This window comes from Pantherophis guttatus, chromosome 3 (assembly GCF_059756535.1).
Source record: "Pantherophis guttatus breed Tessera chromosome 3, ASM5975653v1, whole genome shotgun sequence".
Taxonomy (NCBI): domain Eukaryota; kingdom Metazoa; phylum Chordata; class Lepidosauria; order Squamata; family Colubridae; genus Pantherophis; species Pantherophis guttatus.
Window position 1 is genome coordinate 106,443,423 of NC_142065.1, and position 24,302 is coordinate 106,467,724.

Below are 24,302 nucleotides of genomic sequence, written 5' to 3' on the forward strand. Positions count from 1 at the left end.
GCCATCTAGCATGTGAGGAATCTTTTGAGCGTGGATTAAATAATTCACGTCGTAATAAGAGGGGAAGAAGCCCAGTGTGAGCGATGGGGTAGTGGGGGTGGGGGTAGGGAGTGGGCTGATATGGAAATATATTCCTGGGGCTTCCGGTTTGACTTCCGTCGCCGCCAGACGGTCTTTCGGGACCGCCAGCCTCGTTGCCTGTAAAGAGCCGTCTCTACAGCTGAGAGACAGCTCGAAAAACTCCGTCTCCTCAAGGAGACGTGAGATAGAGCCGGCGAGGGCAGGTAGAGCCCTCTGCGAACTCCCCAGAGTTTTTTATTACTCTTGGGGAGGAAGCAGAATGTGGCTCCCCATACAGCTCGCCGCTGCTCCGGGCTTCGAGGGAACTCTGCTTTTTGCAGAGCCAGGTGACGGAATCAATCCATTCAATGAAAATCAACAGATTGCTTAAAGAAATAGGATGAAATCCGGATTTGGGACCCTAAATCGCAAGTATTTCTAACAATTTTATAAGTGATTTTAAAGCGAAGGAGAAAAAGTTTAAAATGGCGACTGGCTGAGGCTTGAGAAGAAGAAAGCTGAAAGCGAAAGTCCTTCCGCCTGAATAGTTTAACACGTTACAAAGTAGCAGAAATAATAGCGCTGGCTAGAATTGAAAAGAAAAATTTCTATTTTATGTTTCTTCCTTTTTGGAGACTTGATATTGATATCGTTTGGAGAGAAGTCTTTTTCTTTAAAAAGAGTTTGTCTGTGAGGCAGGATGGCATTAAAACTGATAAAGCCAGACAAACAAGCAGCGGGGGGGGGGCTCCCCCTTTTACAAACCATATGAACAAGTTTTGAACTTGCAGACTCAGAAGAATGGCTTTAAAGACTTAAACAAATTTGTCTTGGAAGAGATAGCAAGACATGATGAGATTGTGAACCAGAATCTTGAAAAATTCAGGCAGGAAATTAAGGAGTTGGTACAACAAAAATATGCCAATCTGAAACAACAGATTGTAACAACTTTGAAAACTTTTTCAGAAATAGTTATAAAGATGGATAAAGATACCAACTTAGAACTAGAGTCTAAAATGAAGGAAGCTGATCATAAAATTTATAATCTGGACAATAAAATACAAAGAATTGAAAATGATTTGATAAATATTCAAGACATTTGCTCAGAAGTAAAGTCTAAAAAGGAAGCTGATTACGAGACTTATAATGCAGATAATATAAAACAAAGGATTGAAAAAGAAGTCACAATGATGCAATACAGGTCCATGCAATTTGCGGTCAGAATGGGACTACAGGAAAATAATAGAGATGATTTGAGAAAGATGTCTGCTGAAGTTCTGGCTGTGATTTTAAAGGTTAGTCCTGAAGAGGTATCCTGTAAGATTGACAAGGCCTACAGAGTAAATTCTTGGGTGGCAAAGCAAAAGCAGTTGCCTAGAGATGTGGTGATTTACTTTACTGATAAAGGAATAAGAAATGATATTGTGCAAAAGTCTTTTAACTCCACTCTAGAAATGAACGGAAGGAAGATTTGGATATATAAAGAGCTGCCGTCTAAAATATTAAAGGACAGAAAGGAATTTGGATTTTTGGTGACTGAGCTAAAGAAACAAAACATCCCATTTAGGTGGGATGCTCCAGTTGGCATAATATTGAGATACCAAGGAGAAAGATATCAATTAAATACCGTTGGAAAAGCGGAAGAATTTTACTACAAGGTTCTCAAAAAGGATTCAACATCTCCATGTAGACCATCAGTGTTAGGACAGGACGGGAATAAAGAAATGTGAAATGAACAAGAGATTGAAACCCAGGCTAAGCAGATGGAGATGGAGGTAATGGAAAAACAACAAGTTACAGAGGCCCCTTCGGACGAGTCGCTTTTGGATTCTCCTTCAGAGATTATAGCTGGATTATCTATAAATACAAGAGAGGCGGCTTTGGATTTTAATGTGATGTCTTATCAAGTTACAGACCAGCATGGAAATCAATCAGCTGATATACAAGTCCTAGAAAGGCAACCAGGATGGAGATCTAAACCACAAAAAGTTAAGAAGAGAAGAAGCAGGTCCTACAAAACTAAAAAATTTTAGACTAAACAACAGTCTAATGCCAGTTACTTAAGAGACGTTTAAATATAATAAGCGGGACTTATAGATGAATGATATATGAAAATATAGCTGAGGCAAATTATTGACTTATACTATTTTGAGAAGAATAACAGATCTCTGCAGTGTTGTGTTTTTGGGATGTGGAAGATGGCCTCCAACTGAGTGGATTGGAACTTTCTATTCTGGACTCTTTGAAAAATCGATTACGTATATGTTGAGCTATAAGGCATGAGAACTATGGGATTGGGGCATGCAGAAGATCTGGTTGTTACCCTAACACGGTGGTTGGAATTAATAATCTAGATGAAAGACACTACAGAAGATACTATATGGAATATAAATATAAAGTCACGCGGGTGGTTTTTTATATACGAAAATATTCATTACTGATGGGGGCAGATTGTAATTGAAGATACTGAACATACTGTTGGAACTAGAACTTGATGTTACCCTTACATGGGCGATGGAATTAATAATCTAGTTGAAAGACATTACAGAAGATATTATATGGATTACTTAAAGTCATTTGAGGATTTTGTTTATATATGGAAATATTTCTTAGTGGTGTGGTGTGGGCAGAAGATCAAAGATATTAAAATACTATGTATGGTAGACCTGTAGGAAAAGGGGTGGAGATAGGTTAGGTTACTGATTGTTTAGTTTAGGAAAAGGGATGTTAGGTTCAGATATTAATATACATAAAAAATTCGAATTAAGAGATATATGTATGGGGGTGGAGGAAATGGGTAGATTTTGAGTTGAATAAATGCCAAATTAGGATTTATTACATAGTTTTATAGCTGAAGGTTGCTTTGAAATGTATAGTATAAGGGGGATATAATAACAATGTTAGAAAGAAATGGTTAGCATGTGGGCGGTGGTGTAAAAGGATGGTAAAGTATTATTTAATTTGATGTCAATGATTTTATCTTGAAGAAGCCATGGGGGGAGGGGAGGGGGAGGGTTAGGGTTAGGGGGGCTAGGGAGGAGGGGGGGGAAAGGGGGGGAAATCTGTATTTGAAAAACTTTTTCATTAAAAAAAAAAAAGGAAATATATTCCTGACTTGTGATGTATTTTTGTTTTTCTAGATTGTTCATACAAAAACCGAAAGACTGGAAGTAGATCTGAAGAGAGCGAGGAACCAGAGTTATGCGTAAATCATGGCATACGCCATACCTTTATGTGGTGCACAAACATTTTAGGTATCCTCTACACTACAGAATGACTTCTGAAAAGAGTTTAGTAACAATTTGCTGTTTATTAACTTATGGGTTTATTAATACCCTTGTTATGCTCCCTCATAAACAAGGTACTGCGAGAGCACGAGATAACAAGGGTATTAATACAATTAATATACGCTCCTCATAAACAAGGTACTACTATCTCTTTTTTTTTTTTTTCCAAAATATTTTTTTTTCCCCAACATAACACTTTAAATACATCTCTTTCGAGAGTGAAGTCTCGATCCGGTCATGAATAGGTACAATTGCTTACATTTTAAAAAGGCTCCATTCACAATTTCCCATTATATCTTTTAAAATTCAAAATCAAAACATAAAAAAAAATTTAGTCCAAGCTCTACAGTAAAAGTTCGAAACCTATAAGAACAAGTTTTAATATAAATTCTAACATCATCATCTAAACAAATCTATTATATCAATACAATTTGATACAATTTCAAATTAACTCACTCATTTTTATTTCTATTAATCAATCTTAATCATATCTTGTTCTTCTTCTCCTTATATCTTTTTCCATCAGTATCAAAAAAGAATTTTTTAAACAATATTCTAACCTCTTGTTCTAATTATTTACTTTACAATTTTATCACCACAAATCTTGATTTCAAATTCTATACCACTCCATTCTTATTACACTTTATAAAGCAAAGTTCTATCTAATTCTTAGTCTCTTGACCCTTTCCTTAATTCTTAATATCTTAAACTTTATCAATTTATCTTTGATTTTATCTCCCTTGTCATCTATTACTCTTTTCATGTTACACAGATTTATCACAAAAATATGTTTTGTTTAGTCTAATTTTCAGCATATTTTCTTCTATACCTCCCTCTGTTATTTGGCTATTATTCAACATATTCTGTTAGGCTGGTTTCCAACATATTTTTCTCCAGAACACCAAATATTTTTGGCTAATTTCAATATAATCTCCTCCAAGCCTATCATTGTTATTGGCTGCTTTCCAGCATATTATATTTGGCTGATTTCCAGCATAGTTTCCTCCTATACTCCCTCCATTGTTTGGCTGATTTCCAGCATATTCTCCTCCAACTCTCCTCCTGTTTGTTTGGCTGATTTCCAGCATTTTATTGGCTGATTTCCAGCATATTATGTTTGGCTGATTTCCAGCATAGTCTTCTCCAGGACTCCCACTCTTGTTTTTGACCACCTGTATATCATCCTCTATTTTAATTGCCATCTCTTATTTTCTATTTTTATTACTCAAAAAGCTTTTCTGTTTTTATCCAAAAATCATATATATTTTTAGGCTTTTAATCTTTACATTTCAGTTCAGTTACATTTAAAATTTATTACTTTATTTCCTCCTTTTCTTCCTTTTTCTATCTGTCCATAATTGTTCCATTTCAAAGTTCATCCATTCGAATTAAAAAATTCTGTATGTTCCTTTAATGATTTTATAATGTCTGTTCCGTGTGTAGTGCATCAACTTCCTGTCTTTTTTTCCTGCGCCACACCTAATTTTTTTTTCCAAGGCTTGTTAATTTCCATTGTCTAATGTCCAAAATATTCCTTCTTTCTTCTTAAAATCATCTGGGACAGAATAGAAACCTCCAAAGTCCATAAATCCAATGTAAATTTCAAGGCAATCCAAAGTAAAAAGCCATTTAAAATGTTCCTTTTTCAAACAGAAAGGGAAATCTCCTCAATCCACTTTCCTGCTTAGTCACTGCAGACTCCATGGCAATTTTGTAGCCATCCGTCTGTCTATCTTCATTAGCTTAACTTTCAAAGGTGTAAATTCCCAAGGAGACATTTCTCCAAACCGTTCCAAATAAAAGCAAAGTCAATTTACTGGGTTGTTAAAAGTCAATTCTTCTAAGCCAAATTTAATAAAACAAAGACTATTTCAGGTCCTCATTCTATTTTTTTTCTTTTTCTTTTAAATCTTCAAGCCCCACGGCTCTGTAGCCGCTATTTGAAGTTTGGGGTCTTATTTTTTAAAGTCCAAATATGTGTGTTGTTTTGCCTGGATTGGTGTCACTCACCCAGCTTCGAGACGTTCGCTCTCTATTCTTCTCCGCTTCTCCTCCTCTTCTCCAGCACGATCCTTGTTCCCAGCTGCCGCAGGATCAGGACAGCCGCCATGGCTGTCGTTCCACTGCCGCCAACGTGAAGGGAAAGCCTCCGGCCCCGAGGAACCTGCCCATTCCTCTCGGCCGTCAAAGGGGTCCCTTCTTGTCCCCCTGTCCCTTCAAGACAGGGGAGGTCCGCAGACCTGTCGGCGGCAGCTTAGCAGACAGGGTTTTGGCGAAGCTCTATGGAGCTTGCCATTTCCATCTGTGTCCCTGAGGCACCAACCGGAAGTCCCCGGTACTACTATCTCTGAGAGACCAACTTGTTGAAATAATTCAGATGAAAGGCGTTATAGAAGAATATGGTATGGTATCAGGATTCAGACTGAATCAGAAAAAAACCAAGATGATAGTTCAAAATATGACAGTTGATCAAAAGAAGGAATTTGAAAGGAAGGCAGGCTTTGAAATAGTATCAAAGGTGAGATATCTAGGAGTCCAAGTTGCAGATTCAAATATAAAACTGTTTCAAAATAACTATGAGGTGTTGTGGCGAAAGGTACAAAAGGATATGGAAACCTGGAAAAAGAATGTTCTACCTAGATTTTTATTTTTGTTTCAAATGATTCCGGTGCTTAAAAGCGATAAACATTTGACGGAATGACAAAAAGGAGTGAATAAGTTTGTTTGGAATGAGAAAAAGCTAAGAGTTAAACTGAAAATTATGCAAGATGTTCGTGCAAGGGGTGGTCTTAAACTTCCAAACCTGCGATTGTATTATGAAGCAGCAGCATTTACACAAGCAAGTGATTGGTTTGGAAGGACAAAGACTGGAATATTGAATATTGAGAGTTTTGATCCTGAATTTGGTTGGCATGCATATTTATTCTATGAAAACAAGGTGGATAAAGTGTTCAACAGCCATATACTTAGAAGCTCCTTGATGAGAGTATGGAAGAAGCACCGACTCAAATGGGATTATAAAATACCGTTGTGGTTGGATCTTGGTCATATTATATGGAATATAAATATAAAGTCACTCGGGGGGGGGGGGTTTATATAAAGAAGTACTTTTGAATGATGGGGGCAGATGGCAATTGAAGTCATTAAACACACTGTTGGAATAAGGGATTAATTTAACCTGGTTACAGTATAATCAACTTCAACTGAGATGGAGAGAAGATCAAAAAATTGGATTAATGTTCCATGAAGAAGAATTGGTTAGACAGATAAAAGAGAAAGGCCCAATGCATATTAAGAGGGTTTATAAAGTTTTGTTAGAAAGAGACTCAGAAAATGAATTGGTTAAAGATTGTATGATAAAATGGGCGCAAAATTTTGGAGAACCAGTTATGATGGAAACTTGGGAAAAAATATGGGTTCAGAATGTTAAATTCACACAGTCGCAGAATTTGAAGGAAAATTTTTATAAAATGTTTTATAGGTGGCATTTAGATCCTAAGAAATTGTCATGCATGTATCCTGATGTTCAACCAAAATGTTGGAGATGTGATTGTTTAGATGCTACATATTATCATATATGGTGGACATGCAAGAAAGCAAAGGCTTTTTGAATAAAAATTTGGTGGGTTATGCAAAATGTCTTGGAAAAAAAAATTATTTTCTCCTCAATTGTTTTTACTGGGTATAGTTAAGGGCTTTTCAGTGGGTGAAACAAAATTGATATTGTATATGGTGATAGCAGCTAGGTTATTGATTGGTCAATATTGGAAAAGGGATGATATGCCTACAATTCAAGAATGGACTTTGAAGATGGCCAGTTTTGCAGAAATGGCCAAGATATCAGCATATCTAAAAGACCGGACTCAGGAGACTTATGCATGGGAGTGGAAGAAATGGATAGATTATGTGCAGAATAAATATCAAACTAGGAAGTACCAGTTAGCATTTAGCTGAATGTTGTGTAGAAATGTATAGTTTATAGGGGGCAAAATAGCTTATTGTTATGTAGAAATGTATAGTGCACAGGGGGGAGAATAGAGGGGTGGTAAAGTATGATATAATATAATGTGGATGGATGGATTTCACCTTGGGGAAGTCATGGGAAGAGGGGAGGGTTTAGGGGGGTTAGGGAGGGATGGGGGGGAAATGGGGGAAAAATTGATATTTGTAAAACTTTTTCAATAAAAAAAAAAAAGAAAGAAATATGTCGACAGTTAGGCATTTGTGAGAAGTGAGCCTTGATAATACAGTGGTCTACGCACCCTGTTATTAACACAGCTGCCTGCAATTTACTGCTGGTTCGAATCAATTTACTGCTCGTTCGAACCTCTCCAAGGCTCAAGGTTGACTCAGCCTTCCATCCTTTCTAAGGTAGGTGGATCCAGTTTGTGGGGGCAATAAACTGACTTTGTATAAAATATACAAAAGTATGAAGGCTATTGCTTAATGCATTGTAAGCCGCCCTGAGTCTCTGGAGAAGGGCGGCATATAAATCAAATTATAAAAAAAAAAAAAAAAGTGAGAACTTTCCCCATATCCTACATCCATAACTTTACTTTGCTTCTGAAAATCATTTTGAATTTGTTTGTGCCTTTCATGGAACATATTTAGAAAAAAAGGAAAATAAATGGTCAAAGCATTATTTCCTGTGCATTGACGTACACGCACAAACGTGGTGCACGAAAGTGCGCGCACGCACCCACCCACCCATGAAGGTATTTTTAATGTGTTTTAATTGAAGAAAAAGAGTGATCATTTCAGTAAAAAAGCTCATTCTTTTACAAAGGGAGCTAATTTCTCTCCGATCTTCATAATTTGCAGAAAGACAATGGAAATGTCAAAACTGCTGACAGAGAAAGAGGAGCTGAAATTAAAAATTCAGGAGCTTATGAATAAAAATCTGCAACTGGCCAAAGAAAAAGAGGAACTCTTCATACTCTGCAAAGAGTATGAAGAAAAGCTGAGCAGGTGAGCTAGTAACCCTGACTTCCTCTTCCTTTCTCAGTGGGTCACAAGTCACACTTCGAGAGAAAGCACTGAGATGTCATTACATCTCGCACCAAGCCTTGATGACATGTTTGCTTTCAGTATTTAGTTTTTACTTCGAAATTGGGGGGCAGACACCTTGGCGGATGTCTGTAAAATTTTGTTGCTAATTCCCATTTTAAAGGCAGATAAATTATAGAACAAATATAGAATACCAAGAAGATCTCTGCTATTCGTTGGTGGCCCCAATACAATGAGCTTCTTTTTCATATGAAGCTCTCATCACTATTGCAAATTTTATTGATGCAGTTGTGATCTCATGCAATCTCACAAAAAGGTACTGTCTAAACTGTGAGAAAGCAACTTTTGGGCTACCTTTGCAGATTGGCATTTGGGAATAAAATGAAAACATTTCTCATACACTAAATCAAAATTGTTGCCTCTCGAAATTGTGTGTGTCTGTTGTGGTATGAAAAAGAAAAATGTTCCTTGACTTAAAAGACTCTTCATGGGGAATATTCACGGCCAGTTATTCTAGATCAGTGACGGCTAACCTTTTTGCCATCATGTGCCAAAAGCGGGGGGAGCACAGGTGCTCACATCCATAATCCAATGCGCCCCCCCTCCCATGCATTCGTGTGCCCCCCCCCGTGCTCCCCCTGCTTTTGGCACATGATGGTATGGTGAGCCCGGTAGGCCTGTTTTTCGCCCTCCCAAGGCACTAGAGGCTTTCTTGGAGCCCGGGGAGGGCAAAAACAACCCTCTGGAAGCCTCCGGAGGCCGGAAACAGCACATTTGCTGACTTCTGGTGGGCCCGGAAGGCCTGAAAATCAGCTGGCCGGTGCGCACATGCGCGCTGGAGCTGAGCCAGGGCAATGCTTGTGTGCCCACAGATATGGCTCTGTGTACCACCTGTGGCACGCGTACCATAGGTTCGCCATCACAGTTCTAGATAGTTTAGCAGATCCGTGATTGTATCCCCTACATAGTAGGATTTACATTTTTAAAACAAAGTCAGTGTTGATATTTCTTGTTATAATGTGGAAAGTGAAAACTCCTGGAGAGGGATGGGCAATCAGGTGCTATCCAGGAAGATTGGACTGTGTCTCCCTCAGTTATTAGGGGAGGCAATGGGAGTTGCCTTTTGAAGCATTTAGAGCCTGATTACAGAAGAGAATGTGTTTCAGCAGATGTTACAGTCTGCAGGAGAAACCCAGAAGCTCTGCTGCTCTTTGAGTCTGAACTATTAGGCAGATGGGAGATGGCCTTTTCCTGCCTCATTCCCAGAGTTTAAAAGACACTCTTGAGGCAGCTGCATTTGGCTACAGCTCTGTCTTTATAAAATATACAAAACACTTATTTTTAGTATGGTCTTTAGAGGCCAATATTTTTATGTTTTGTATTTTAATTTACCAATCACATTTTTCATTATTGTGACTATTCCTCTACATCCTTTAGGAAAAGAAACATTTATTTGCTTATCTTTTTATGTTACTTGTACTCAACACTTGTCCTAAAGGATCAGATTAGAGGAATTGGAGGGCAAATATAATTTAAAAATCATGTGCTATTCTAGACATTGTCTCTCAAGTCTACATTCCAATTTTTGAAATAAAAATGTCAAAACTATTCTGCATTCTCTCATATTACTTTATCTTTAGTTTCCATCACTGATTTTGCGATGGAAAACGATTTGTTGAGAAAATTAAGAGAAAACATGAAATGTCTCCAAAAAGAGGTAAGAGAAAACATTTGTTCATAGACTGTCACAGCAAATGTGTGGTGGAACGTATAGAAATTTTAGGTAGGTAGGTAGGTAGGTTGATAGATAGATAAGAGAGAGAGAGAGAGAGAGAGAGGGAGAGAGAGAGAGATGGATGATAGGGTAGGTAGTTACAGTAGATACAGACAGACAGACAGACAGACAGACAGAATATTAATTGTGGTTTCTGTTTATCCTCAGTTGCCAGTATAGGTTTTGTTTTGGACTTTATTTTTGAAATACATTGTTAGCTTATATTAGCAACCCAAGAAAGCCAGTTTGGCATCAGCCTGCAAACCCAGAGACTGACATTTCTTGCTCCACTTTAGGCACAAAGGTAACCCTGGGCCAGTCACCTTTTCTTAGCCCTAGGAAGAAGGCAACACCAAACCACTTCTGAAAAACCTTGCATGAAAACTGCAGGGATTCATCCAGCCAGTCCCTGAGAATCAAACACAAATAAGTAGAAGGAAAGCAAAGAGAGAGACCCAGAGTCTCTATTGCATGTTGGGCAGCCATATAAGTTGGATGAATGAATCAATGAATTTGCAGAGCTACCTTAGGTCATTGTAAATATTGATTTAAAGTATTTAATAGACCAAGTTGCTAATTGAGATTTTACTTGACTTTAGCAGGAGTACTTTTATTTTCTCTGCACTTTCCACTTAAAATGAAAGGGCTGTTTGGGGATATAGTAGAAGGACTTCCTATCTGTCCCATTCCTATCCCCAAGATGCTTTTTCAAGAGGAAACTGGACTTTCCTTTTTGTTTTCGTTGAAGATATTTAGATTCTCATCCAAGAAGTTTCTTCAGTTCTGGAAGAATATCAAAATCTTATTTTATTCAGTAGTGTGAATTTCCAGGCAAGGGTTCAAAGATTAGGTGCCAGAGATACAGTTGGCACCTCAGACTTGAAGATGAAACTATGTTTAACAACAACCCAAGTCACATAGAGCTGTTGTTAGAAAAATTAGTGGCTTTAATCACTGTCAATTTGGTTTTTTTAAAAATGGGATATTTTGTCATTGCAGGAAGAAACATCCAGACTTCCTCTTCTGTCATCTACCACAGAAGAATGGAGACGTGCTGAGGTATATAATGTATACTTATAGCTCACCTTAGAATATATTTATGAGAAAAATGAAAATAAATGATTTTTTCACAATTGGTAATTGTTAATAATGCATGTGCGGCATATTTTATATAGTATATATCTTCCCTTTATATTTCTATTACATATATGAAATCCATACACACACACCTATTCAATACAAACTAGTTTATTTGTAATTTCTATTAAAGAATGGCAATTATCAGAGTTCATCTAATTCTTGGTTAGTTCTTTCTTTGCCACATTAGCTACATTCTGAGGCCACATACAATACCAATAGCAGTGAAATAAAATTTAGATAATTCATATTTTGTTTAAACCACTGTGTTTTACATTCCCTAAACAAATTAACTAAAATTAGATTTTTTTCCCATCCCAGCGTGAATAATCTTTATTGCCTGTATTGAACATCTACAGCAATAAATTGGGAGTTGCACATGTTCGTGCTCATCTCGACATGCATGATTTTAATATGCACAAATATGCTTGTCTACACCCCAGATTCTTTTCTAAAGAGGAAGTTTCAACTAATATCTTCTTTACACTGACATGACAGAGAATTTATGGAAAACAAATTCATGTAATTCTTCTCATGACCATGAAATGAAGAAAATTATCAAGCAAATGTCTAAAATTCATTTTATGCTTTTCATTCTTCACGGAACTGCCAGGTTTCCAGGTGTCCAGAAATGCACATGGGCCAGGATTTAAGTTTAAAGATGCGTTCCCATCAGGTAAGCAAACTAGCATCGGAGGAATCCTTTGAGTGTCCATTAAAGAGAAATAGTTCATGTCATAACAAAAGGTGAAGAAGCCCAGTGTGAGTGATGGGGTAGTCTGGGTGGGGGATAGTGAGTGGGCTGATATGGAAATATATTCCTGATTTGTGATGTATTTTGACTTCTCTAGATTGTTCAGACAAAAACTGAAAGACTGGAAGTAGATCTGAAGAGAGCGAGGGACCAGAGTTATATGTAAGTCTTGGCATAGTTCATCAAATCTTTGCATAATCCTATTAAGTTCACACTTTCAATACAACATTCATAATTTCTACACTGGCAATTGGACTGGCCATTTTATCAAACAAGTGATGAAAATTATATTCTAGTAAAGCTTGGGAAATAAGGTGGGAATAGCAACAGTTGAATTTGTTTTTAAATAGAACCTCTCATAATGACTGCCTTGTTATCTCGTGCTCCCTCATAAACAAGGTACTGCCTTAATCACTGAGGAAGCAACTTGTTTGGGATATGTGGACAGTTAGGCATTTGTGAGCAGTGAGAACTTTCCCCATATTCTCCATCTATAACTTTACTTTGCTTCTGAAAATCATTTTGAATTTGTTTGTGTCTTTCGTGGAATGTATAAAAAAAAGAAAAATAAATGGTTAAAGCATTATTTCCTGTGTATTGATACACACACATGAAGGTATTTTTAATATGTTGAAATTGAATAAAAAGGTTGATAATTCAAGTAAAAAACCCCTAAGGGGGCTAATTTCTCTTTGGTCTTCATAATTTGCAGAAAGACAATGTCAAAATTGCTGGCAGAAAAAGAGGAGCTGGCATTAAAAATTCAGGAGCTTATAAATAAGACTCTCCAATTGGTCAAAGAAAAAGAGGAACTCTGCGAAGAGTATGAAGAAAAGCTGAACAGGTGAGAAAATTTTAGATAGAAACCCTGCCTTTCTCTTCCTTTCTCAGCTATTTTAATTAGTTTTAATTCCAAACAAGTTTAAATAAATAAAAAAACCATATAATCAAATAAAATAAAAAAACCTAAGGGGACTGATTGCAGTCCACTCTTGATATTTTACAGAAAAAATAGTTCAGATGAGCCTGGGCAGCTGGACAAACTCAGACGAGAGAATGAGTGTCTCAGCTGCAAAGTACAGAAATACGCTGGAGAAAAAGCAGAGCTCCTACGAGAAAATAATGACCTTAAAGAAGACCTTTATAGGTGAGAAACATTTAGATCGAACTTGATTTTTTCTTTCCAATTCAAATTTATTTATTAGAGCCCTTAAGCCAGATATACTGGATGAAAGAAATGTTCCATTCTTTTATATGTATGTATAACTGAATAAGAGAAGAGCAATAGGTATAATGGAATGCAAAAATAATTAAGAATGCATAGTAATTTATAATGCATAGCAACTATGCATTATAGCATAGTATAAAGGGGGTATGATAATTTTATTAGAAAGAAAGGGTCAGTATATGGAGATGGAGTAAGTGGATAGTCAAGCATGAAATAATCTGTTATGAATTTGGGTTTTATTATGAAGAAGTCAAAGGGGAAGGGGGGGTGAGGGGGGTTAGGGAGGAGGGGGGGGAAAGGGGGGGAAATCTGTATTTGAAAAACTTTTTCAATAAAAAAAAAAGAATGTAGGTATGCTTAGTAATTCAAGTAAAAAATGAAAAGGGCTAATATCTCTTGTCCTCATAATTTACAGAAAGGTAGCAATGATGTCGAAACTAACATTGGAAAACAAAGAGCTCCAAATGAAGACAGAGATGCTGACATCCAAAAATATTGAAATAAGTGATGAGAAAGAGGAGCTCTGCAGAGATTACGAAGAAAGATTGTGGAGGTGAGAAATTTTTAGATCGCCACCACGAACTTCTTGTTCCAGAATTTCATATTAGGTTCTCCTTATCTTAGAAAGCTTGGAAAAACCTGACATTCTCCTTACTTTAGAAAGAAATTAATGAATTATGTCTCATTATACTTTTACATATAGAAATCTAGGAGTTAGTCTCACGGACGTGAATGGGAAGATATGTATAGGAGAGATCTTTCAACCTCCAACCCCCTCTGCCCAATAATATTATATACTTTCAGAGTGAGAGTTTCCTGACATCAAAGCCGTTCCCATCATTTTTAACTAACAATACTTTGTTATTGGTCCAGATTTACAGCTAACATTCTGATTTTTTCCAGAGAGACACAACTGAGGAAGGGCTGCTGCACCTTATTGATGGGCAGAGAGCAGATGGACCAGAGACATAGCAGTAGTGAATGCAAAAGAAGCTCTGAGTGTCTGCCAAACAAGTGCAGACACTGCAGAAAACAAGACAGAAGCTCAAGACAAAATGAAGCCTCAAATGACTTGATGTTTTCTTCTATTTAATTTGCCTTCTACAGGTACTTAATAAAGCCTGAAATCTCCTCATTGACTGCGGTGTTCATTGTGTTCGGATTCCAAAAGAGCCATTTATCCAGCCCCTGGGCCATTGCCTGATACTTGGTGAAAAACACATACAGAAAGACACATAAATATATCTGATTTATCATATCAGATTTAGTTACTTTCAATAACAAAGTAAATTTACAATCAAACAAAGGATTTAAACAAATTTACTATTCAGAGGCAATTGAGCCAAGAGACCAAGATCACTGGCAAACCAGGCTCTCACCAGAAATCAACTGTATCCATAATGTATCTGGGGTGGACCAGATCTGGAAGCTTTCAAGGTGAAAAGGAATCAACCAAAATCAGGATTGCTCCCCTGACTGCAGCATTTCTAATATAACAGTGCAGCCTCTGTGGAAGGGAAGGTATGCCTTATTAGGAAAGTTCTCAGCTTCCATGCCCATCCCACAGTTATGGGCCATGGTTTGGTCTTGCCATAACCCTGGAATTTGGGTGCCAAACTTTAAAACTATGAAATTGCCCTTTCAGCTCTGAGCTCTGCACTGGTTTGAGCACTCAGGGCTATATACCCAGAGCCTCAAAGTATCTCCATTGCTTGAAATGGAGTTCCTAGCAGCTAAAGAATGATCATTGGACTTGATATTTCTTGTATTTAATTTGCCTGCTACAGGTACTTAATAAAGCTTGATATCTCATTAACTGGTGTGTTCATTTTGTTTTGATTCTGAAAGAGCCATTTATCTGGCAACTGGTCATTGCCTGACACTTGGTCAAACACACACACACACACGGGGGGGGGGGAGAGAAATGTATCAGATTTATTTACTTTGAATAACAAAGTAAATTTACAAACAAACAAAAGAGCCACCCAAACAAATTTACTATTCAGAAGCAATTGTGGCAAGAGAATAAGATCACTGGCAAACCAGGCTCTCCACCATAAATTAATTGTATCCATAAAGTATCTGGGACCACCGGAATGGGTCTGGCCTTGCATAGGCAGTCCAGAGCAGGCTGCAGCACTACCAAACCATCAAGCCACACTGTGTCACAAGCCAAGGATAGGAAGCTTTGCTTGCTTTTCCACCCAGTGATCTCCCCAGCTGATTAAAGAGGCAGCAGAAATGCACAAGCCCCTTGCCACTTTGTGTGTAAGGGAAGAAGCCAGGCTCTGCTCCCCCCATGTGAAATGGAGCACATCATCTCCATATCAGGAGCAGCCTTCCTCCCAAGACATTTTTCTATAAACCAGAGTTCTGGGCTGGCTCACTGATTCTGCAGCAAAGACAGCTCAGTTTTTGGGCACCAGCAAAGAAAGCCTTCCATACTTTCCATTCTAGGTTAAGCTGAAAGAAAGGAGCATGCAAAGGACCACATAATACTGTAGTATACCACGTCCTGCCAAATGGTCTCACCTAATGGTTTCATCTACTGCTGGTATTAAAAAGGAGCAGCCACGAATCCTGATCCCTCAGGCCATGCTATTCATGTGCTTACACAGTGCTTGAAGCTGTGAATTTTGGGATAGGGAGAAACGAGGTCTCCCTCAACCCTGATTCTCAGTGGGGTAAGTTCTCCCCAAGACAGCTGGTGTTCAATTTGGGTTCCCTCTGGACTCACAACTGTTGCTTGAGGAGCAACTGATAGCTGTGGCTAGCTGGCTTTGCACAGAGCCATCTCCTGCATCAACTTTGCCCATTCCTAGACTGAGAGGGTTTGCTCACAATCCCTCACAATTTGGTCCCTTCACAGCTGGACTCATGTAACAGGCTGTACAGCTAATCTTCTTTTGGCTGTCATGCTGCATGGACTTTCAGGTTTTTTTCTCAGGTTTAATACAAAGTGCTGGTTATCACTTTTCAAGCCACGAATAGCACAGAACCAGGATACTTGCAAGGCCTCTTTCTGAGGGTACAAGCCCATATGACCGAGCAAGATAGAGTAAGTGCCTCTGGGTCCCCTCGCTTAGATGTTGTCACCCAGTGAAACCTAGTTAGCACATCTTTCCCATAGCTGCCCCTGCCAAGTGATATTCTATGAGTTTCAGCATCCTCCCTCCATCCCCTTATTGCATGATAAGGACCCTGCAAACAGCCGGTTCTTCCTCCAAAACATGAGGTAGGTTGAGACTGGAGTTCAGAAGGTGTGGAGAGAGAATAGTTTTGCTGGTACAATACCCTATACCAGTGGTTCTCAACCTTTCTAATGCCGCAACCCTTTAATACAATTCCTCATGTTGTGGTGACCACCAACCATAAAATCATTTTCGTTGCTACCTCATAACTGTAATTTTGCTACTGTTATGAATCATAATGTAAATATCTGATATGCAGAATGTATTTTTATTGTTACAAATTGAACATAATTGAAGCATAGTGATTAATCACAAAAACAATATGTAATTATATATTGTGAAATATTTTTTCTAATTACAAATAAATGAAATTTTGTCTTGAAGCATGGTGTAGCATGGATAACAGTTTTAATATAACAACAGTAAACTACATTGGTACATTTTGCAACAGTATGCGCAAAAAGCCAACGTCAGTGTGAAGGTTGAGATTGCTTCTTTCTCACCAGATCAGAAATTTTGGGGGCAGTCTTTGCAAGAGCACAACGAAGATCATCTTCCACAACTACTTCTGTATTTAGACTTGATAACCAACAAGCTGGAAAATCCTATTTCACAAAGATATGTTGTTGGAAATGGAAGAAGAAGGCACAACACAGTCTCAGACAGAACAGGATATGACTGCAAACACTTGATCCAGAATTTTGTAACTGGCATTGTAGAGAAATCAGTTCTCGCTGCATCAATGTTAATAAGTTCAATGAACTCCTCTTGTGTTGTCTCAGGAACATCTTCAACTTTGACTGTGAATGGGCTTCTGGCAAGTGCAAATGGGGTGTCAGGTAGATTTGGAAAGTACAATGAAATTTCGTCTGCAAGCATGTGCAAATGTTCTTTCACAGAAATTATCATCATAATCTTTTTGTCTGGTTCAATGTCATGTTCCTCAAAGAAAGCAGATAAGGTAGGCAACATGTAAATTTTATTTTCATCCAATTTTTTTTGCCAAAGCTGAAGTTTCATTTGGAATGATCAGATCTTTTCAGACAAATCGAGGCATGTTGCATCTGGTCCTTGCAGTGATAAATTTAACTCATTCAAGATAGCAAAGATATCAACCAAGTAAGCTATTTTCTGCAATTCACTTTTATCACTGAAAAGTGCTTCAAACTGCGGTCTTGCTTTCTGATTAAAAAAAAAAATTTGAGTTCATCATGAAGCTCAAAAACACATTTTAAAACTTTTCCTCTTGACAACCATCTCACTTCAGTGTGAAATAGCAGAGCACTCGTTGCACAGTTGCGAAAACAGTTGACTGTTTAAAGAGCTCGCCTTTACAAAATTGACAGAACTTATGATACTTTTCATTACTTCTTGTAACTCTTGTGGCAGCGTCTTCGTTGCTAATATTTGCCAATGAATCATACAGTGAGTTCTGATGACTTTTGGTGACTCATTCAGTACCAAACGTTGAAATCCAGATCGACATCATAGCATAGCTAGAGCACCATCTGTGCAAACACCACAAACCTTTTCCCAAGAGATCTTATGCTCTTTCAGAAATGAACCAACTGTGTCAAATACATCATGTGCAGTAGTTGTCGTTTCAAGAGGTTTGCAAAAAAGAAACTCATCTTTAAAGTTGCCATCATTAATATACCTCACGTAAACCAGTAACTGTGAACAGTTTGCAACGTCTGTAGATTCATCAAGCTGGATACTAAATATTGGAAGTAGAACAGATTTAATTTCCTGGATTACCTGATCAAGAATATCAGCAGACATATCATCTATTCTTCTGGGGACAGTATCGTTAGATAAGGAAATTGCACTCAATTTCTTAACAAATTCATCTCCGATCATAACTCGAACAATGTATTTGGCCGCTGGCAACAGTAAATCCTCAGCAATGGTGTGAGGTTTCATAGCTCTGGCAATTCTGAGTGCCACCAAATATGAAGTTTCAACGGCTGCTACGTTTTGTCTGTAGTACTTGCCACCAGCGTCAAGCCTAGCTTTCTTGAGTCCATCAGCTTTGCTTCTAAAATACTATAGTTGGTATCCTTACTGGCAAAGCTCGGATGCTTGCTATCAAAATGGCGTTTTATTTTGTTCGGCTTCACAGATTCAGCTGATAGAACTTCACAACAAATAACACATTGCGGTTTCTCAATTCCTGCTGTAATTATTGAGGTAAACCCATACTGTAAAAAATCCTCACTATATTTTCTTTTTTTAACTTTCTTCTCTACACGTTCCATTGTCATGGGATGGTTTGCTAATGAAAATAATATATAACAATAGCTTTAATAATGCAAAAGATGATACATGGCATAGTTCTTCCCTAACTTGCACATGACTGTTAGAGCCAGGAGAGATCATGGATTGAGTAAAATGTGGTGAAAATCACTTAACAATGCTCTTGCTTAGCAACCAAAATTTTGGGCTCAATTCTGGTCATAAATCAAGGACTTTCTCTCCCTTCCTCTCCTTCTCTTTTTTGTCTCTTTTTCTTTCATTCTTTCTTTTTTCTCTCTCTCCCTTCCTCTTTCCCTCTTTCTCTCTCTCTCTCTCTCCCTTCCTTTCCTTCTTTCTCTCCGCTTTCTTTCTTTTTCTCTCTTTCTTGTCTCTTCCTTCTTCTCCCTTTCTTTCATTCTTTCTTTTTTCTCTCTCTCCCTTCCTCTTTCCTTCTTTCTCTCTCTCTCTCTCCCTCCCTCCCTCCTTCAAAGTCTAGGAGAGTGAGACTGGGAGACCCGAGAGAAAATGCCTGGCTGCAGCGGCGGCAGCAGCAGCAGCTGCACCCAAAACAGGAGCTTCAGGCTGTGGCAGGCGGAGGCAGGGGTTGAAACGGGAGCTTCAGGGTCACTCCCCGAAACTTCTCCTGCGCGGCTTTTGCTGCTGCAGGCATCGGTGGCGTGGCCGCGGCAGGGAATCCCTGAACTCACTCAAAACTTTTTCGGTGCAGCTTTTGCTGCTGCAGGTATCGGCAGCACGACGGCGGCAGGGAATCCCTGAACTCACTCACCCAAAACTTTTTCATCACTCACCCAAACTTTTTCTGCGGGGCTCTTGCAGCTGCAGGCATTGGCGACGGCAGCGGCAGCAGCGGGGAGTCCTGGAACTCCCCAGGACTTTTTCTGCACTAGAATCTATTCTAGTGTGTAGTGCACACGTGCACACACACACACGCAACCTCTCTCCACTCTCTTTGCTAAAGGGGGGGCACCGCGTTGCACGCTGGGATATGCAGTCCTCCAGCATCAGCGGCAGCAGCAGCGGCAGGGAATCCCTGAACTCACTCACCCAAAACTTTTTCAGTGCTGTTTTCACTGCTGCAGGCATCGGCGGCATGGCGGCGGTAGGGAATCCCTGAAGTCACTCACCCAAACTTTTCCTGTGGGGTTCTTGCAGCTGCAGGCATTGGCGGTGGCGGCGGCAGCAGCAGGGAGTCCCGGAACTCCCCAGGACTTTTGCTGCACTAGAATCTATTATTATTATTATTATTATTATTATTATTATTATTATTATTATTATTATTATTAAAATTTCTATACCGCCCTTCTCCAAAAAGGACTCAGGGCGGTGCACAGCCAAAGTAAAAACAGAGCATACAAAATTTAAAAACAATATTAAAATAATTAAATATTCTGGCCATAAATTAAAACAACCCAATTTAAAATCAATTTAAAATTAAACTCAAGCCAGCCCAGCTAGTTGAAATAAATAGGTTTTCAGGGCCCGACGAAAAATCTGGAGGTCTGTTATTGTACGTAACTCTGGGGGAAGGTTGTTCCAGAGGATGGGCGCCGTCACAGAGAAGGCTCTCCCCCTGGGGGTCATCAGCCGACATTGTCTGGCGGACGGCACCCTGAGGAGGCCCACTCTGTGCGAGCGTACTGGCCGGTGGGAGGCTATTGGTGGCAGAAGGCGGTCTCGTAAGTACTCCGGCCCTAAGCCATGGAGCGCTTTAAAGGTGGTCACCAACACCTTGAAGCGCACCCGGAAGACCACCGGGAGCCAGTGCAGCTCGCGCAGGAGAGGTGTCACATGGGAGCGCCTCGTCGCCCCCATAATCCCCCGCGCGGCCGCATTCTGGACCAGCTGGAGCCTCTGGGTGCACCCCAGGGGGAGCCCCATGTAGAGAGCATTGCAGTAATCCAGGCGGGAAGTGACTAGGGCCTGAGTGATTGTGCGTAGAGAATCCCGATCTAGAAAGGGACGCAACTGGCGTATCAGGCGAACCTGATAAAAAGCCCCCCTGGCCACGGCCGTCAAATGGTCTTCTAAAGACAGCCGTGCGTCCAGGAGGACGCCCAAGTTACGAGCCCTCTCCGTGGGGGTGAGTGATTCGCCCCCAATAGCCAGCGATGGCGTCAGCTGGCTATATCGGGACGCTGGAAGCCACAGCCACTCGGTCTTGGAGGGGTTGAGTCGGAGCCTGTTTCTCCCCATCCAGACCCGCACGGCCTCCAGGCACTGGGACATCACTTCAAGGGCATCGTTGGGATGGCCTGGGGTGGAGATGTACAGCTGGGTGTCATCAGCGTACTGATGGAACTCCACCCCGAAGCCACGGATGATCTCACCCAGCGGCTTTACATAAATGTTGAACAGAAGGGGCGAGAGGACCGACTCTTGTGGCACCCCACAAGCAGGGTGCCTCGGGGTCGACCGCTGCCCCCCCGTCAACACAGATTGCGACCGGTCAGAGAGGTAGGAGGAGAACCACCGCAGAACGGTGCCCCCTACCCCCAACCCCGCCAACCGGTGCAACATGATACCATGGTCGATGGTATCAAAAGCCGCTGAGAGGTTTAACAGGACCAGGATAGAGGAGCAACCCCTATCCCGAGCCCTCCAGAGATCATCCACCAACGCGACCAATGCCGTTTCCGTGCTGTGCCCAGGCCGGAAGCCGGACTGGAGCGGGTCTAGATAGACAGCTTCATCCAGGTACCGGGGAAGCTGTTGCGCCACCACACTCTCAACAACCTTCACAACGAAGCAAAGGTTGGAGACTGGATGATAGTTAGCCAAAACAGCCGGATCCAGAGAGGGCTTCTTGAGGAGGGGCCTCACAACCGCTTCTTTCAAAGCAGCCGGCAGGACCCCCTCACTCAAAGAAGCGTTAACAATCTTCTGGAGCCAGCCTCGTGTCACCTCCCGGGAAGCCAGTACCAACCAGGAGGGACACGGGTCCAATAAACATGAGGTCGCGTTCAGCCGTCCCAGGACCCTGTCCATGTCCTCGGGAGCCACAGGATCGAACCCCCCCCCAGATAACACTCTCAAGACCTGCCTCAGTCATCCCGTCCGGACATACCCAGTCAGAGGCCAGCCCTTCCCGAATCTGAGCGATTTTGTCATACAGATACTGCACAAACTCCTCAGCTCGGCCCTGCAAGGGGTCATCCCGCGCTTCCAGATGGAGGAGGGAGCGGGTCACCCTAAACAGGGCGGCCGGGCGATTATCTGATGACGCGATAAGAGCGGCAAAATAGCTAGATTTCGCCGCTTTTATCGCCACTAGGTAGGTCTTAATATGAGACCTCACCAGTGTTCGGTCGGATTCGGAGCGGCTGGTCCTCCAACTACTCTCCAGGCGTCTATTCTAGTATGTAGCGCGTGCACACGCACGCATGCACACACTCAACCTCTCTCCGCTCTCCTTGCTAAAGGGTGGGGGCACTGCATTGCATGCTGGGATACACAGCCCTCCAGCAGAGGCGGAGGGTGAGGGTGAGTGAAGGCATGGGGGGGGCAAGAGAGGGCTTAGGCGACCCCTGTGAAAGGGCCGTTCGACCCCTAAAGGGGTCGCGACCCACAGGTTGAGAACTGCTGCCCTATACAGTTTGTGGTTACTATCATTTTGTTGGTTTTTATATTTTACTAGCTGATAACCCGGCGTTGCCCAGGTATTTATTTATCCCAATCCTGTATTAGACAGGAAAAGCCATCACTCACTGTGGTGAAAATTAGAGACCTAATTGCCCTGGCCAAAAGCCTGGGAAAAATTCTACAGGGAACACCCTTTGAGGTAATTATCTGCACTAGCAGGCACCTCCCCCGACAACTTGCCCTCTTTGCTTGAACCTGAGGGCCTAGGGGGTTTATTGTTTGTTTGTTTGTTTAAGAACCAATCCCCCTTACCAGAGGGAGTACTGTGAAGCCGTTACCATGGCAACTCCATTGTGATGTACATTAGAAGCCATTTTAAGGCACAACAGTATCTTAATAGAACTTGAATACAAAATACACACTATCACTGTCAAAAGTACTGTGATTTGACACTATAGATATAATTAATTCCTTTTCATTTCAGCAGCCCAGGTGTTCCAGAGTTATGCTAGAACACACATAGAGAGACAGACCCCCCCCCAAGGGGTGTTAGGGGTGTCTTACCTCCACAGTATTTTTTTCCACAGTAAATCATCTGTGTACCAAGTATGGTTGAAATTGCTCAAGCTGTTCCAGAGTTATGCTGGATGATATATATATATACATACATAGATCCTTTTTTATATATATGGAGGAGGAGGAGAGGAGGAGGAAGATTGTTATACATTGACCCTCCCAGAGATGTTGCCTATAAAATGGGTATCCACCTCAGTCTCTTAAATAAAAAGGTGTCACTTCTGTGTGATCTGCTGTCCGTCAACAAAGTCAAGCTGATCTCAATAAATGTGGAATTTGCATTCAGTCTGTGTCAGCTGACTGGGAAAGGAAAGGGGAATAAATCTCTTTGATTGTAACAGTTTGAGCAGAACAGAAGATGATGATTGAAGGCAGTTGGAAACTCCTGGGACCTTGCTGCATTCAGAAAGCACTTTCTTACCTGCAATGTGGTCTGAGTTACATCCTCCAGGGAAATTCCCCCACAATGTGGCTGTTGGCAGGGACTGTGCAGATGTGGTGGTACTAAATAAGGCAAAAAGGTCATTCCATGTCAAGTAGTTTGATTTCAGAAAACTGCCCTGCTTGATTATCAAGGATTTTGATGAAATTTGGTGTGAATATGCACACAAGTCCCCAATGAACATTGGTAAAGGGTTATGTGTGCTGATGCAATACTTGTGGAGATATACTCATTTGGGTGACCCCATACTGCAGCCTTCTACAGTATGACTCTGAGGTTCCAGCAACTTTGAGACATAATATCTCTGGCAATATTCTGTTGAAACAAAACTTGGCCATCTTATACAACTTTTTGTGCTCTATTAAACAAAATAATAAAAACATTCTCATGAGCGATCTCCATCTAGATAATTTGGAGCAAAGTTGGCCTAAAATTACTGCGGCTCAAAAAAAGGTTAAAGTTTGGCTTTTTGTATCTCTCGAAGGAAAGGTATGAGAATCATGAAACCTTGTGCATAATAATTTAGCAACCCAAGGTTTTTGAATATAAAATTTCATTCTCCTACTGCTTTCCAATAGTTCACAAATTGAGTGTAAAGTTGACGGGTTTTGTACATGTTACTGGAGATATTAGGTCTCAAAGTTGCTGGAACTTCAGAATCATACTGTAGAAGACTAGGGTATGGGGTCAAATGAGTATATCTCCGCAAGTATTGCATCGGCACACATAGCACTTTATCAATGTTCCTTGGGGACGTATGTGCATGTTCACACCAAATTTCATTGAAATCTATGATGGTCGAGCGGGGAGCCCCCAGACCACTTGACATAGAATGACCAAAAATGGACTTTCTCCTCAGGAAGCAATGCAACAGACTGAACAAGTTTTGACACCGTGAGAACCCTTCCTTCTGAAAAGTTTGTCGGTCTGTTATTCTCCACCAGGAGGGCCTGCAAATTTTATATTTGAGTTTAGAGGCACATATACATACCTTTCATACGAGCGCTAAAA

General features: G+C 40.4%; 1 protein-coding gene and 1 pseudogene across 2 annotated transcripts in view; one reads left to right on the top strand and one right to left on the bottom strand.

Annotated features, from left to right (window-relative positions):
* The window catches only part of LOC117661179 (uncharacterized), a 42,791-nt gene extending 28,409 nt beyond the window's left edge, over positions 1-14,382 (top strand). For both annotated transcript variants that reach the window (XM_087891128.1, XM_087891129.1), the window contains 10 exons: positions 3,201-3,314; positions 8,169-8,315; positions 9,995-10,071; positions 11,128-11,187; positions 11,879-11,941; positions 12,117-12,181; positions 12,732-12,863; positions 13,026-13,166; positions 13,663-13,800; positions 14,151-14,382. In XM_087891128.1, coding sequence (XP_087747254.1) covers positions 10,015-10,071; positions 11,128-11,187; positions 11,879-11,941; positions 12,117-12,181; positions 12,732-12,863; positions 13,026-13,166; positions 13,663-13,800; positions 14,151-14,340 — 846 coding nt within the window. In that variant the 5' untranslated portion in view covers positions 3,201-3,314; positions 8,169-8,315; positions 9,995-10,014 and the 3' untranslated portion in view covers positions 14,341-14,382. The remainder of the gene's footprint in view (positions 1-3,200; positions 3,315-8,168; positions 8,316-9,994; positions 10,072-11,127; positions 11,188-11,878; positions 11,942-12,116; positions 12,182-12,731; positions 12,864-13,025; positions 13,167-13,662; positions 13,801-14,150) is intronic.
* A 2,454-nt stretch (positions 14,383-16,836) lies between these two features.
* On the bottom strand, positions 16,837-19,786 carry LOC117661294 (protein FAM200C-like; annotated as a pseudogene).
* Between the last annotated feature and the right edge of the window lie 4,516 nt (positions 19,787-24,302).